Source organism: Ascidia mentula, chromosome 4 (assembly GCF_947561715.1).
Source record: "Ascidia mentula chromosome 4, kaAscMent1.1, whole genome shotgun sequence".
Lineage (NCBI taxonomy): Eukaryota > Metazoa > Chordata > Ascidiacea > Phlebobranchia > Ascidiidae > Ascidia > Ascidia mentula.
Genome location: NC_138569.1, coordinates 2,948,060 through 2,962,603, shown reverse-complemented (window position 1 = coordinate 2,962,603; position 14,544 = coordinate 2,948,060). Strand labels below are relative to the sequence as shown.

General features: G+C 37.9%; 2 protein-coding genes across 2 annotated transcripts; both read right to left on the bottom strand.

Moving 5' to 3' along the window:
• Positions 1–93: 93 nt before the first annotated feature.
• On the bottom strand, positions 94–8,723 carry LOC145897172 (eukaryotic translation initiation factor 4 gamma 2-like). Its single transcript, XM_082985359.1, has 19 exons — positions 8,587–8,723; positions 8,052–8,159; positions 7,885–7,987; positions 7,667–7,801; positions 7,113–7,272; positions 6,721–6,890; positions 6,352–6,465; positions 5,858–6,062; positions 5,456–5,563; positions 5,014–5,307; positions 4,646–4,732; positions 4,265–4,482; positions 3,874–4,040; positions 3,678–3,810; positions 2,975–3,233; positions 2,272–2,476; positions 1,722–1,930; positions 1,376–1,497; positions 94–969 (listed from the first exon to the last, which is right to left on the bottom strand). The coding sequence occupies exons 5-19, from the start codon at positions 7,135–7,137 to the stop codon at positions 907–909; spliced, it is 2,379 nt and encodes a 792-aa protein (XP_082841485.1). The 5' UTR covers positions 7,138–7,272; positions 7,667–7,801; positions 7,885–7,987; positions 8,052–8,159; positions 8,587–8,723; the 3' UTR covers positions 94–906.
• A 1,681-nt stretch (positions 8,724–10,404) lies between these two features.
• On the bottom strand, positions 10,405–11,965 carry LOC145898777 (reticulocalbin-2-like). The gene is made up of 2 exons (XM_082987384.1): positions 11,670–11,965; positions 10,405–11,435 (listed from the first exon to the last, which is right to left on the bottom strand). The coding sequence occupies exons 1-2, from the start codon at positions 11,897–11,899 to the stop codon at positions 10,718–10,720; spliced, it is 948 nt and encodes a 315-aa protein (XP_082843510.1). The 5' UTR covers positions 11,900–11,965; the 3' UTR covers positions 10,405–10,717.
• Positions 11,966–14,544: the final 2,579 nt, after the last annotated feature.

Below are 14,544 nucleotides of genomic sequence, written 5' to 3'. Positions count from 1 at the left end.
ATTACATAACGTTCGATCCGGGCAACCTTGAGGTTTGTAACACTTTGCAAAATCCCACAATGGTGAGAATTGACCTCGTACAAAAATCAAAAGTTCCGATTTAATTTTAGTTTATTCTGATTTCTTGACAACAAAATTTCACTCCATGTCGGCAGATAAAAACGCTCACAAATCACTAATATGGTGACAAAATATCGTATTTTCAGCGAATAAAAAACCGCCAGTGATCTCAAGTACCGGAGTTTCATGGCAAAAAGTTCTCAGGTTTTCACGTTTGCGTACTGGCTTGGTAGTTTAACGCGGGACGAGGCAAAAAAAGCGACAACTGATCGAACGAATAACACTGTACAATGCTACTTACAATCTAACAGTATTTTGCAGTATTTAGTATTTTGAAAACCGAACAAAATACTTTTTTTTTTCAAAAGCAATCAATATAACTTTGGTGTTAGGGGCGTGAAGTCGCAAGCGCGTTTTTTTATGCAGGTAAGAATCTCCATCTTGGTAGCATTAGCAAAGCAATGGCGGTTATATTTACAAAAGTGATAGTGCAAAAACCTCGAATAAATATCAACTGGAAATTTCCGATTTTTCGTCCGTAAATTGTTCCGAAATTACGTTTTCAAAAAATGTGCAACATACTCGCCAGTTCCGATTTTTTAAATTTATTTTTTTTTAATTTATGAGCAAAGAACGTATTGTTTACCCATATGGTGACGTCAAAGAGCAACACTTTTACAACAAACTTGGCCTCACAAGCAATTGTTTTACGTTTTACGTAGATGGCGGTAAGAGAAAAACGATACTGCGGACAAAGGGATATTTTAAAAACACGATTGCTTGCAACTGCGGTAAAAATAATGTACAAAAGGCATTCTTTACTGTATGTTCAGTCGGTAATTTCCTTCAATCTTCGTCATCCTCGTCTTCAGTGTCTGCCTCCTCCAGCCAAGTTAACCACGAGTTGACCTGAAGAAAATAAAGTAGATTCAATAACACATCGGTTGAAATGTTTTTGGAAACACTGTTAACGGATTTAATAAAATGGATATCCCACATCTATAGCTAAGAATATTGTAGTATGGTCACAATGTTTTTATTTGTTCACACAAAAAACTTTCAAGGAAAGAGGAAAAGGATTGCGCGTCACTTAATCTCAATGGCATACAAACAACATGTTGTTGGGCTATTGGTCGTAGATTAGTTGCCGTGACAAATAAGCAACCCATGATATCAAATAAACAAATGAAAATTCTGAGTAAAAAAATGACATGTGTCACCGTCATGTTTTTTTTATTTATGTATGGTTTATTTTTGTGGGTTTTTTCTTGTAAGGGGAACACGCCGATTCACAGCTTGAAAAAAACGTTTATACCTGAAACAGGGACTTTCCCTTCCCAGGAAACTCATCATTCACATCTTCTTTCCACTTAAGGAAGATTTCTTCGTCGATGATGTCCTCGTGGTACAACATGTCGAACAACCTCAACATGAGACCTTGAAATCATAGAAAAAAGCCACTTTTAATTTGATACCAAGCAGACATCACCTGGGTTTCCCAAGTCTTGATTTTGGTGAAAAAGACACAATAGACCTGACAAACAGAAGTATTTACTTTTGAGTTATCATTTCAAAGCAGTCTGTTGTACAACTTACAGGACGGCATGGAGATATCTTCATTTTAAAACAGTAACTTTTACCATCGCCAATGTCTTGCTTACCTTTTGGAAACTTCGCTGCATGGCAGAAAACCTGCACTGCATAAAGTGCACGAAGTTGGAGGCCTGGTTTGTCATGGATGAACTTCTGCAAAATAACTTTAATCCCGGACAGCAGAGACTTCTCTTTCTCTTGAATTTCTTTGGGTGCAGTTTGTGTGTGATCGATGCCAGGAGCCATGCTTGCTTGTTTGGTGATGTACTGAAGGCAGCTGTGACCACAAGGAGCAGTGTTTTAGATATTGAAAGTATCAGCAGCAATGTCTAAATCACAATCAGTTGTAGTTGTCTTCGAATTTATTTCAAAATTTAATTGTTATTGTAAGCTTTGGACAGCATCACTATTTCAGTCCATGAACTTTTATCTGTGCATCAGCTTGCTGACTGATCACTGACAAAATAACCAAGCCAAGACTTCCACATTGAGGGGACTTAGCAGTCGCTACCGTCTGTTGGGTGGAACACACTATGGCCAAGTAACTACTCTATTGCTTACATGATAATCATGCTCGTAACCACCTCCAATCGCACAAAATATATAGAGCAGTTATACCTTGTCATGAGAACACTAATGAAACCGGGATCGGCGTGAAGTTCCAAGTCGACGTTGTCTTTGATCCATCGATACACAACCTGGGGTGTGGCGTCTGTGCTTAATTGTGCAGCGAGTCTTGCCTCCATGTGCAAGAGAGGGAAGAGGAAAGAAAGGTTTTTCATCTCCAGAATCTCAAGCATGCTCTTTTTGTTCTGAGACACCTCTGAAAATTTGATAGCATTGTTGTCATAGTTACAGAATGGGCAGTATGTACATTGTACAAAATGCAATGTTTGGTTTTTCGTAAGGTTTTATATGAGGTAAACATCATGCGATTGCAACAAGGATTCAGTTAAGTCTTTGTGGACAATAAAGCTAATACAACCAAGAGATTCTGGAAGTCTAAGCTCCCATCATTTTTGTAGTTAGCTGCAAAATTGCTGTGGTACTACTATATGAAAACTTAACATAACAAGGAACACAATTCACAGATTTACTCATACTCATAATTCTGAGAATATGGCAATGTTAATAACAGTATGGGCCAGTGTTTTTATTCTCAGAATTAACATAACAAGTTTACGATTTAAACACACAGAACAGAACAGCATACTAGTTTTGGAAGCAATACAATTTTTCTCCAATAAGTTATAAGTTTCAGCATATCTTTGTAGTTGTACTGCAGAAGGTTTAAGATTATAGTTGATGAACAAACTCTAACCTGGCAGCATTTTTATCACTTCAACTTTACTCTCCTTGACAACGCTCGACAACCAATCACGCCCCTTTGCTTTGCTCATGTGTTGAAGCATTAGGAGAAAAAGTGGAAAATTATAACCCCCCTCCAAGCCCTCTGCCACTTGACTCAGCATAACAAGGTTATATGAAACAGCATGACTCAGTAAAGATGCCATCAGTGATTTGATTCGAGGCATTTCCGTTTCCAGGTTTTTGAGCTTTTCGAAAAGACTGTTTATTGCCTAAAATAGGAAAGAAGGAAATAATGTACTGTTTGACTGCTGCAGCACAAGCATACAGTCACACCATTCAATAAGGTTTGATATTTAATGTAGCTTGTTGCTGGGTGAGTTAAGGTTTCGCAAATGTGGGATTGATGAAATGGATTACAACTTGCTTTTCTGATTTATGTTAGTTCCCATGACCAAATTATCAATAATTATGACAATGATGTTGACCTTTCATAGAGATGAATTTACAACAACAAAACCCTATTGGGAATCTACTAATTACCAACATTACCACCATAAAAAAACTGAGAATTGAAAGTAAGCATGTTTTTTAACAATAATCACAATTGTACGTTTTTATGACATTTAGTCTTAAAAAAGTATCTCAAAAATTTAAGTGAAATAGTAACAATGAAATTTTTTTTCACCAAATCAAAACATGAAACAGCACTCTACCTCAAGGAGGTTTTCATCCGATACTGCTCCTTCCTTTACCAACACCTCAATAAGTTTGCACATATTCTCACGGTCCAAATCCGATCCTTTTAAGGCGTGCAAGCACAGCTTCTCACACATCATTGTCATGTGTCTGAGTAAAGACGAAAAAACACATGAAGTTTCTTGGTGCGTTGTCGTTTAAAGTACAACAAACCTTTTTGGTATTTTAGCTGCGATGATTTTATATTTCACATCTGTGAAGTTTTCTAGCGTGAGCAAGCTGTCAACAAGCTCGTTGGCATCCTTTACGTTCATCGAACTTTTCTTGGTTTTGTTTTTCTCAATGTTTGAATTTGAGTTGGATTTCCGAGTTGGTTTTGTCTGTGAAATTTACAACTTTGCAAACAACTCCAACATGGCACAATTATCATTTTCATAATGGTACATAATACTGCATTTTACCAACACTTGTGAAAAACTCTGTGGCTCACTACTGGACCATGGCTTAGTTTGGGAGCCACTGGACTAGATCAACCATTTTTTTGCTGCATTTCAGTTTCAGGGGCCAATTAATTTGTTACATTCCTTAGAAAAATGGTTCCAACCTGAGCTCTGTCCAATACATGTTGGTATGGGGGTTGAAATGTGTTAGCTGTTGCAGACGCGATAGGATTTGATTTCATGTTCGTGGGGGATCCACGATGACCACTTTTGGGTGAGTAACTTCGAGAATTTGGGTTCGAAGAAGATGAGTTGTTGTACATTTGTTTGGTTGGAGCTTGACTGGAGGTCACTGGAGTATTGGTGAATGGTTTTGGAGGGCCTAAGAATAGTTGCTGCTGTTGTCTGGTTTGAAGGCAAGCAAAAAAACAACCCAAAAAAGGCAATGTCAATTGTCACACAAAGCACATCAACAACTGGTGATCAATAATTTATGTCTAATTGTCTACCGTGTTCAGTAAAACTAATTATATCATGACAATTACCGAAAGACAATTCCTCGTCAGGAGGTGAATCCATGTTGTTGCCTTGGCGATGTCTCACCATTCGTGGGGGGAGGACCCTTCCGTGTCCTGTGTGAAGAATGTTTTTATTGAATTTTGAGATAGGTACATAGGTAGATAGGTAAAACACATCATCCTTCATGTATATTGGGTCCTAACCAGTGTTCCATTTAAAACTTTTAACTCTTCCACCAGCTTTTCTCTGTATTCACTAAGGAAATTTTCGTTGTTTTTATGGAAATATTATGACAATTTTGGATTCCCCTATGTATGCAGCAAAAAACAATTTAATATCTATGGTGTACTGTAAGCCAAAAAACATTGAAAGGCATTGATGTAACAATTTTTACCACGGGAATTATTTGATTTCTGGGATTTTGAACTTTCAGTCGTCATTTCTGAAGGTGTTGCATGGGTTGGCCTGTTGGCTTGCTGTGGATTGTTGATCGGTGGTATAAAACCGGGTGACGGATAACGCATCCCATATCCATTATACGCCATCTGTGGTTGAGGTTGGCGAAATTGGGATGGTTGCACATACGATGATGAGTGGTTTCCATTTCGTTGGTTCATCTGGTTCATATATGGAGGTGCAAACTGATTGTGGGAGGCTGTAGATTTTCCCAGTTGCTTGTCAGTATTGTCTGTAATAGTTTATCTTTAATAAACAAGCTGGGATTGAATCAAAATAACAAATTAAATGTCCTTCTGTAGCTAAAATTTTTTTTCTACAAAAATTACATTATACTGGATGTAAATTTAGGTCTGAATGTGTTCACATAATTAGCTTACTTTTTGTGTTGGGCGGTGAGCTAAAAAAGTCAAAATCTGGCCCTGGACTAGTTGGTTCTCCATTTGCTGGTGGGACGAGAGGTGGTGATGATGGCATTCCAAAACCATCTAATTAAATATTGCAGAAGTTTATGTCAAAAAACATGTTATGACTCAAGTGTGCGTTTCCACCACAAGCTTTAACCAACTTCCGTTCAGAAACAACACAGTTCATGAAACAAAATCACATCTCCTCGTTGTGCTTCAATAGGGATGTGTACTTTTATCAATAATGTAGTCAAGTACATTGTTACTCAAAAACTGCTTTACAATGTACAAAATGCTTACACTTTTACACATGTTAAGTAGGGCCAGTTACATGTGCAATTGCACATGCCATGCGAAAAAGTAGCTGTTTCATACCATATTGTTGCTTTTTTGACATTGGAAAGAAACCAAGACCAGCAGCAACCTTGTGGTCTTCGAATTTGGATTTTGGAGGTCTCGACTGCGACTGCCTGTAACCGTGACTTTCGTACACCAGGCTTGGGTACATCTCCTCCACCTCATCACGAATCTCACCAAGTGTTTTGGGTCCTTGTGGCACATAAATGCTACGTGGAACCCACTACAAATGTTGAAGTTTTTTTTTTATGTAATATTAGCTGACATATTAAAGATTGGTGGTTATTTCTTAAAACAAACTTAAAGCAAATGAGTCATAATATCAGCTCAGAAATGTATGGAATATTTAGGAAAAAATACAAAATAAAACCAAAAGCTTTTAAGAGTCACAAAAATTACAAAACACCAGACAAACCAACACATGTTCCACAATGTATATACAAGTTTTAACACAAAAGCTGGCCATTGACTTCCTGGAATTCAAGTTAAAACACAATATAAGCAGAACGCACCCCAGCAGCTCGCAACTCAATCACATCCTGCAGCATGAAACGAATTCTCGATGGCAGTTCTGTTTTTCGCTTCTGCAACTTTTTTAGACGATCAAAATACTGGTCCATCAATAACTGTAGAAATAGTGAACAAGGGCATGTTGTTAGAAGTGCACAAACATTCATGCGAAGCATTCACTAAAAAGCCACTAAATGGCACCATTTTACTTCACCAGTCTGTAAACAAAATTCTGCTGGTACAAAATAATGCATAAATTTGTTTTTGCCAAGGTGACATTGGTCAATAAAACTAACATGGTACCCAAATATTTGTACCTAGTTTAAAGGAAGTAAATTACAATGTCATTCATAAAGACATAGCACACCAACCTTGGCTTTTTCATGGTCAAGTCGTCGACCACATGTGGTCATTATCTGACACAGACACTCGAGGTCCTCAGCAAGGTCATCGACCGTCCCTTTCTTTTTCTTATTAATAAGCTGCTTGATGCACTTGTGCACGATGCTTTCATGCAACAGACCAAGTCTGTACAACTCCCCTAAAAAAATAATTTCATTCATCTGTCTGTAGAGTGCTCGTGCTCGTGCATATCAGCAACACAAATAATACTTTTGAAGTAACATATCCTATTCGCAGGAAATACTTAAGCAATAGTTTGGCTATTAGTTGCGACAACATTGCTAGGACAGCAGGTAAACTATATTACAAAAAAAAACAGGTAAAATATATTACAGACAAGTTAGTACTTGATGCAATTTACCAATAAATTTAATGTTTCCCAGCATGTGCTGTTTTGCTCGTAATTTTTGTTCTTCCTCATCAGGCGTGAGGTCTCCCTCCTTTGAGTCGAACAACTCAAGTTTTTTGTTCCGGTTTTCAAATTCATCTTGAAGTTTGGCAATGAGTATTCGACGTAATGTCTGCATGAAAGGCATCCTGCATTAAGGTCTGCAGTTTGTGATAAACAGTTATGTTCGATCCTGATCTAGCTTCAACTGTCAAGCTAATAATTTTAAATGTTAATTACGTTTATGTTAACTTCCAAACATCACAACAAAATAATACCCAATGGTATTAGAAATACTTATTCTTTAAAAAGACAAACTTTTGCATTTATCACCAACGTACACACAGTAATATGGAAGTTAGGACAATGTATGAGCAGGAAGGTGTAATAAAACTTGGAAACATGTTTTGCAAACTTCCTATGTTTCTGACAGGTGGTGTCGTTGGTCATTTTTCATCAGTTTAGTGAACTTAAAATTTTCAGTCTGACAATAAAAAAACTACAATATAACAATTTAAACAACTAACATTTGGCTTGGGTGCAGGTCTGCCTTGAACTACTGCGGTGTTGATGTCAAAGTTTGGGGCCTCATGATACAGACGTCGACACAAATTTGCATAAAGTGAGCTGTAACGTAGCTCATCAATGGCTTTTTCATATATCTGTAATTAATCAAATCTTAGAACTCTGATGCTACATACTTTAACATTGCAAACTTTGTAACAGTTTGATAAAAAAAGCTTACCAAAATAACAATTCCTTTTAATATGGCCTTGTTGTCAATTCCAATGTTGAGAATTTCTTGGCACAATTTGTCAAATTTTTCAGGGGTCAATTTGTTTAAAATGCTGGAAAAAAAATTGATCACCAAACACATATTATCAGTATCAATTGGTGTGATCATGTAAATACCTTCGAGTCTTGCGTAAAATGGAATCGTTTGGGTCAATGCTCAAATCTCTTACTCTGAAACTTGGGGGAACCCATCGCTGCTGGGTGGAGGAATTTCCCAAGGTTGGACTGTTGAAAAAAAAACATTTTGAAAGTTTGATGGAACTTGTGCTGTACAAGTCTACCTACACATAAAATTAATGCCCTGCCCACTCACAGCAACAATTTAATTTTTGTCAAAGTACTGACAAATGCAACACTTGGAATTAGAGCATTTTTCTGGCAAAGGCAAATGTTGATTGCATGGACAAATCAATGTTTTCATTAGGTTGAATATTTTTGAGCGATTGTGGGTAAAAATGCGAAACATGTAAGCAGAGGATAAATATGCATCGACCTCATCTCGTTTCGTTCACCGAATCATGTGATTGAGATTGAATGTAATACTTGTTCACCTCTTAGTAGATTGCTATTTGGGATTAATCCTATCGACCCATTTCGATAATCTAACATGTGAAATAATCCTCTGCACACTTCCAATTAGACTGATGCGTACCTTGGATTTCCAGCAGGCGAATGTGTGTTTCGTCTCCCCTCAAATCGAGTCAAGACCTCGTTTTGTTCTTCCACTTTGGTTCCTTTGTTTGACTCACCCAGGAAAACTTTTGCTTTATTGCAGACAAGAAATGGAAATAAACCTGCAAAACACAGTAGGTTGATTTGCTTGTTCTACACTTCTAACAAACACAGTAAGATGTCATGTGGTTTACGAAGACAACTTCGCGATATGCCGTTACGTAACAATTTACAATACGGACCCTATCAGCACAAGTATAGTTATATAGCGCTGGAAATATGTAAAGAATTTCTTACCGTTCAAAATTCAGCGCTTTCGATAACGTGTACTCCCAAATAAATAACATAAACACAAGAACAATCCTCGATAATTCGTAACTTTCAATAAAGTGGCGAAATCAGGAACAAAAGAACTACACAGAACGCATTGTCAAAAATCGAATGGTATCCGGTTTTTCTGAAAGCGTGAAACTCAAGTGCCAGAGGATGGGCCGTTGGCAAAGCGGCATTTGACAAATCCTATACCTGATGATTTAAACGCCGCAAGGTAAATAATTGTGGTCGATTTATAGTGTGCAATTTTATGTATGGAGATAATGTAAGATCCTACTCAAAGCATTACGAAGGTTTTCTTCTTTCCAGAAGAGTGAATGATGACTTTTCCAGCCTAAAGTATAGGCGGGGACCAAGTATTTTATGAGTTTAGAGGCGAGTAAATCATGAAGCAAAAAATGACTCAGCCTGTAAAATAGCAATACGTGCCAAAAATAAGCGACAAATTTGATTCATTTGTCCTTTCGCGGCAATGGGAATGGAAGGACGTATTATCCGTTCACCAAAAAATGCAATAGCTAATATTTCAAAAAGAAACAAAAATGAGTCCCTAGAATATTTAAGTTGGGCCATGCCCCCCAAACGATTCCTCTTTCAAGTGTAGCAACGGTAGCCAACCAACGCTTATTTAAATTAATTTTATGTGATGGACTATACAGCGGAAATGAAAAGAAACACGCGGTGTCGTGGGCAACGAAAAAACGGGGTTTGTAACCAGTCGGAGAATTTGATTTAAAAAATACGAATTTATAGAAGTAATTTGCGTAACAAGACCTGTAGAATGCATGCTACAACCACCTGGATATCATACAAAATCTGAATGTTTCACTTTTAAGACCGTATCCGTGGATAATAATAATTGCTAACCTTGGGAGATCCTGTTTCCTGTGGCGAAAAGTTAATTATATCATATCTCAATGCGACAGCGTACTTGTTTATGCATTGTTACCTTTCAACTGATGGTCACTTAACTCTTCGATTTTCCGCCATCGACTTAATACAACTGCCGAGGATAAACTGACGGTCTATAATTTTTTTGCTCAGGCAATTATTTCCGCACTTGAGGCTATCCGCGAGCTTTTGTAATTCGAAATACAGCTGCCGCTACCACTAACACGCAAGCGCTGCATTATGACAACTTAGAATACTTAAACCCACATATTCTTAACCGGGGGTTACTTTACCCCTTGGGTCAGAATGGCATGCCTTTGGGTAAATATATTTATAACATTAGGGATTCAAATTCTTCTGGGAGCAATTACTTCATAGTTCTTTTACATACAAACGGCAAAAACACACTTTAGGCAAGGACTCCCAGCAACAAAAAACCTATAAGAACCATTTTTTAAAAACTTAATCGATCTTCCAACGCTGCCTGCGGTGACACAGAAAAAAGTTGAGGACATAGGACTCAAATCCCATTTCACTTTGAGGCAGCTTTCGTAAGAATAAACTGTATTTTCAATGTAGAGGTTTTATTAAGTGTGGATAGGCACTATGGTTTTGCAATGTACATTGTTTGCAACAAATAGGTGCGAGTAACTGCATGATAAATATTTTAGCAAGTGTTTAAAATGGGCTTTGCCACTAGGAGCCAAGAATTTGTAAACATGCAATTTTGATAAATATTCACTGAGTAAGCCAACATTGAAGTAGAAAAAGTGCACCAAATTCATACTTGTACTAATACTGCAAGAAAATGAAGAGCGTTTTACATTCACATGTTCACTGGACAATACAACAACAATTTTTAGTCAAACTATATTGAGTTGTTTACATTAAAATTCATCATGATTCATCATAAGGTGTCTGCCATAATCTGTAGCATCACTTTCCACCCAAATTTCGTGGTTGGAGAGAATTTCGTCTAAGGTTAACTGCTTGTCACTGTCAGTGTCACATTCTTCCATCAGATGATCTGCTTCTTCATGAGCCTCTTCCTCATTGGAAGGATCCAACCACTCAACTATCTCCTCTTCTTCAAGCAAACCATTGTCATCTTTGTCCAACTCATCCCGAAACCTTTCCTCTTCAGCATCCGTGTCGTCCTTTTCACCTTCTTCCAAACTGTGCTTTTCGTCATCCAAAAACTCATTCAGGTCAATAGCGTTGTTTTTATCTTTGTCGGAATTCTGCAATTTATCTTGAATCAGGACCAGTTTGAGTTGTTTATCCCTTCTGGGGTGTTTAAAGTTGTGATACTCATTAAAGTCCAACAAATTGTCCTGATTATGATCAGCCACTTTGAACAACCTTTTCTCTTTTCGGTACTGCTTTGCAATCTCCATTGCATCGGAATCATTTTCATCAGGGTTCATGATTCTTGGATCATTTTCCTTGTAATTCTGTCCAAATGAATCCTTGCAATTTTCAGGCCAAGAAATCTTGCCATCTTTGTCTGTGTCAATCAGCGGAAACTCCTCATTCAGGTCATCAACTTCAAATCTATCGAATGCTTTTACGCACCACGCTTTTAATTCCTTTTCATCCACGCGTCTATCAGAACAAAAATATTTATTATATCACACTTTACTGGGTTCATATCTACCCAATTGCCTTTATTTTAGTTCATAACCTACCCTAATACTACTTCATTGTTTTCCTTACCAAGAAAGAAAGCTGACCTCTGCAATTAGATATAATATTTCACAAATAATGGTTAAATGGCAGGACAGATGTTAACTGACAAACTAACTTCGCACTTCAAAATATATGTGAAAGAACACTCACCCATCCTGGTTTGAGTCAATCTTTTTTTCAACAAGATTCTTCAGCCTTTCCTTTTGCTCCTCTGGTTCCAGGTTGAGAACATCATCTTCATAATCCTCGTCCTCTAACAGCACCTCTTTGTCAAGTTTTCCTTGGTCCTTCTTCCTATCCTTTAACACAGACTTGGCCGCACTAAAATGTAGTTCATTTCCCACCAAGAAAACTAACAACAACACGGAGAAAAACCTCATCACACTTCTACTTTCAGTCCTTTCAGACCAACCACAAATTTACCAGACTACTTTCTTTCCGTTCAACGCAGATGGCAGATTCACTCGATATTATGTCCGTACCACCAGAGTCTTAAACACTTTCTCTCGAAGTTTTGATTCGGTCTTCACATACACTCGCCAAATTCGCAGAATTAATGCGGTTAGTCGCCGTTTAAGAATCTTTTATCCAATGAATTTCGAACATACACGTATAAAATGTCATACGCTACCCTAGTCTTCATAATACACATAACCTGGCAGGTTCATGTCAGTCACTTCGATATTTTTGACAGCCAAAAACTTTCGTTATAGGTTAATGTCAGACCAGAATCGGGTTAAATTGTCGCCGTTTTTCAACGACACTTACAAAGGTTTCTTTTGCGCGCTTAGAAAAGTGTCTTTTTAATAAAATCTTTTTATTTAGAGACTATACAGTGCGTGTAAGTATCGCGACGCCCCATTAGAATCTTGTGGGTTACAAGGACATCAGCAATTTCACTTATCCAATGTAACAAAATGTAATTAATATGCAAATATACTGTTACCTTGCTATTACGCCATAAAAATAACGTTTCGTGGAAAATAGTTTCAGACCGCGCAATTCCCAAATCGAGGCTTTCGAAGTTTTGTTGCAACATCACTCTTGTCCAAGTAACATTACAGACACGCGAGCAACGAGTTTCTCAAAGTATCAGTCAATTAACTGTTAACAACGCTGGGTTACTATAACCAGGTCCTTGTAGTAAAAATAAGTTTCGTGAGAAAACCTAATTGCACACCACGGAATTTCTTAACCAACTTGAAATGTTCCTAAAGTCACAATTAAAGCCTATATTCCATTGATTAGCATCCGTTGTTCAAAGTGTCCTATTTTTGACATTGGGTTTTGTCATGCCAACATGGCTAAATCGATCCAACCCGCTGTGTAAATGTGAATTACATCAATTAGAATATTGGCGACGGGTCATTAAAAGCAAAAATAAACAGCTTTTTGCCCGAAGCCCTAACGTAAATTCATTTTCAGCAAGAAGATTTTTCCCCAAACTGGATAAAAAAGGAAAGAGATGGCCTTGGGGTTAAATTTTTTTCAGATGGCTTCACGCACCCGCGCAGAAATACCATTGCGGAAAGAAAAGAAACAAGGCAATTCAAGTGTGTATTGAAACTATAGCTTGTCGCAATGCTCTTTTACCCAGCATTAAAATCGCGCTCTTCAGCCTTGTGGTGCGGTTCCTGCGTCAGCATAACAACCGCACTCGATTGTGGCGCCCTAATGCTAATTGCTGATGATTCGAAAAGGTTCCATGCGCAGGTCGTGTGTGCCAGCCCGCATCCGGGCTCGCCGTTCGTCAATTGCCGGTTTTGTCGTCGAAGGCGGTCTTCTCAAGTCGAAGGTGACGTCATTGCGTCATGTTTCTTCGTTCAGTGTTAAGCTTACGTAGAACGGCGAATTGGAGTGCGTCGGTGTTTTTTCTTTTTCATTGTTTTTTAACCTTCGCGTACTCTCTCCCCCAGCGTACCGTTTTTATTGGAACAAAGGTTTTATTGTGTTTCATACAATTTTTTTTTGTTTTAAGGTTTAGTTTGCAAAAATTTTGCGATATTACGAAAACAATTTCGCTGTTTCTGAAACAATTTTGAATCGTCATAACAATCGTATTAGCTCCACGCTTTATAAAAGCCTAAATTCAAACCACCACCGACAAAAGCTAAAAAAAGGTCGCGACGAATTAATTTGCCTTCGTTGATGATCAGGCGCCACCAGCGACAAGGCGTTAATTAAATTCAAGCGGTTTTCACATCGGTGCTGTCAAGCTTCAGCATAGGTAGCAAGTTTTTTACACGTTTCGAAAGAGTTTGTGGACGCATCCCCGTCTTGTCGGCACAGGTCGATCAAATGATCTTCCAAATTACAGGCAAAGCTATGAGTCATTCAGCGAAGTTATTACTATGTAGTTCCGATTGTTTTATGGGAAGTTATTTTGACGCCAGGTTCGCGGAATCGGTTTCTATGAAGGGACGGGGGTAGTTGCTGAAATTACTGAAATCCTTGAATATCAAAATTAGAGAACAGTTTGCTGGGATTTAAACTGTACGTGCAGGGCGACAAAGAGGACTCTTTTTTCTAAGTAATAATCTATTGTTATTTTTTCTTTCTTCGGCTTTCGTCGTTTCGCGCACTGAGGTTTGATGAAAGTTTGCTGCGTAAGGAAGGTTTTCGGCGTATACATGTCTATGTACTGGTTGAGAAATACTATTTTATAGAAACTTATTATTGCAACTTGTTGTAAGCAGAATGTTCGGGGGAAATTATTACAGCGTGTCGTTTCTGCTGTATTGGCAAGTTTAAAAAAGTTACTGTTGCTGAGACGATTTTTGGGCGTTTCAGTTTTAGTTTCAGTTCCGGGTTTGAAACTAGATACAGATTTCCATGTATGGCCTTCGTACGGCAGACATGGGCAGAATCTGGCAGACATAGCAAGCTTCAGGAGGTAAATTAGTGACCTTTGTGAAATTTGTTCACACTCGAGTTTACTTTAATTATAGTGCATGCACGTTCTTGTGCTTTTCGGTCACTTTTAACGTAAATTATTGTCTATAGGCTACTTCATAAAAACTACAGT

What these genes read in the sequence shown, in the direction of transcription:
- LOC145897172 (XM_082985359.1), bottom strand. Translation starts at nt 7,137, where the DNA reads ATGCTGGGAAACATTAAATTTATTG. An exon ending in TGACGAGGAATTGTCTTTCG is followed by an intron (nt 4,483 to 4,645) that starts GTAATTGTCATG and finishes AACTATTCTTAG; the next exon opens with GCCCTCCAAAACCATTCACC. An exon ending in ATGTATTGGACAGAGCTCAG is followed by an intron (nt 4,041 to 4,264) that starts GTTGGAACCATT and finishes TAAATTTCACAG; the next exon opens with ACAAAACCAACTCGGAAATC.
- LOC145898777 (XM_082987384.1), bottom strand. Translation starts at nt 11,899, where the DNA reads ATGAGGTTTTTCTCCGTGTTGTTGTTAGTTTTCTTGGTGGGAAATGAA. An exon ending in ATTGACTCAAACCAGGATGG is followed by an intron (nt 11,436 to 11,669) that starts GTGAGTGTTCTT and finishes TTGTTCTGATAG; the next exon opens with ACGCGTGGATGAAAAGGAAT.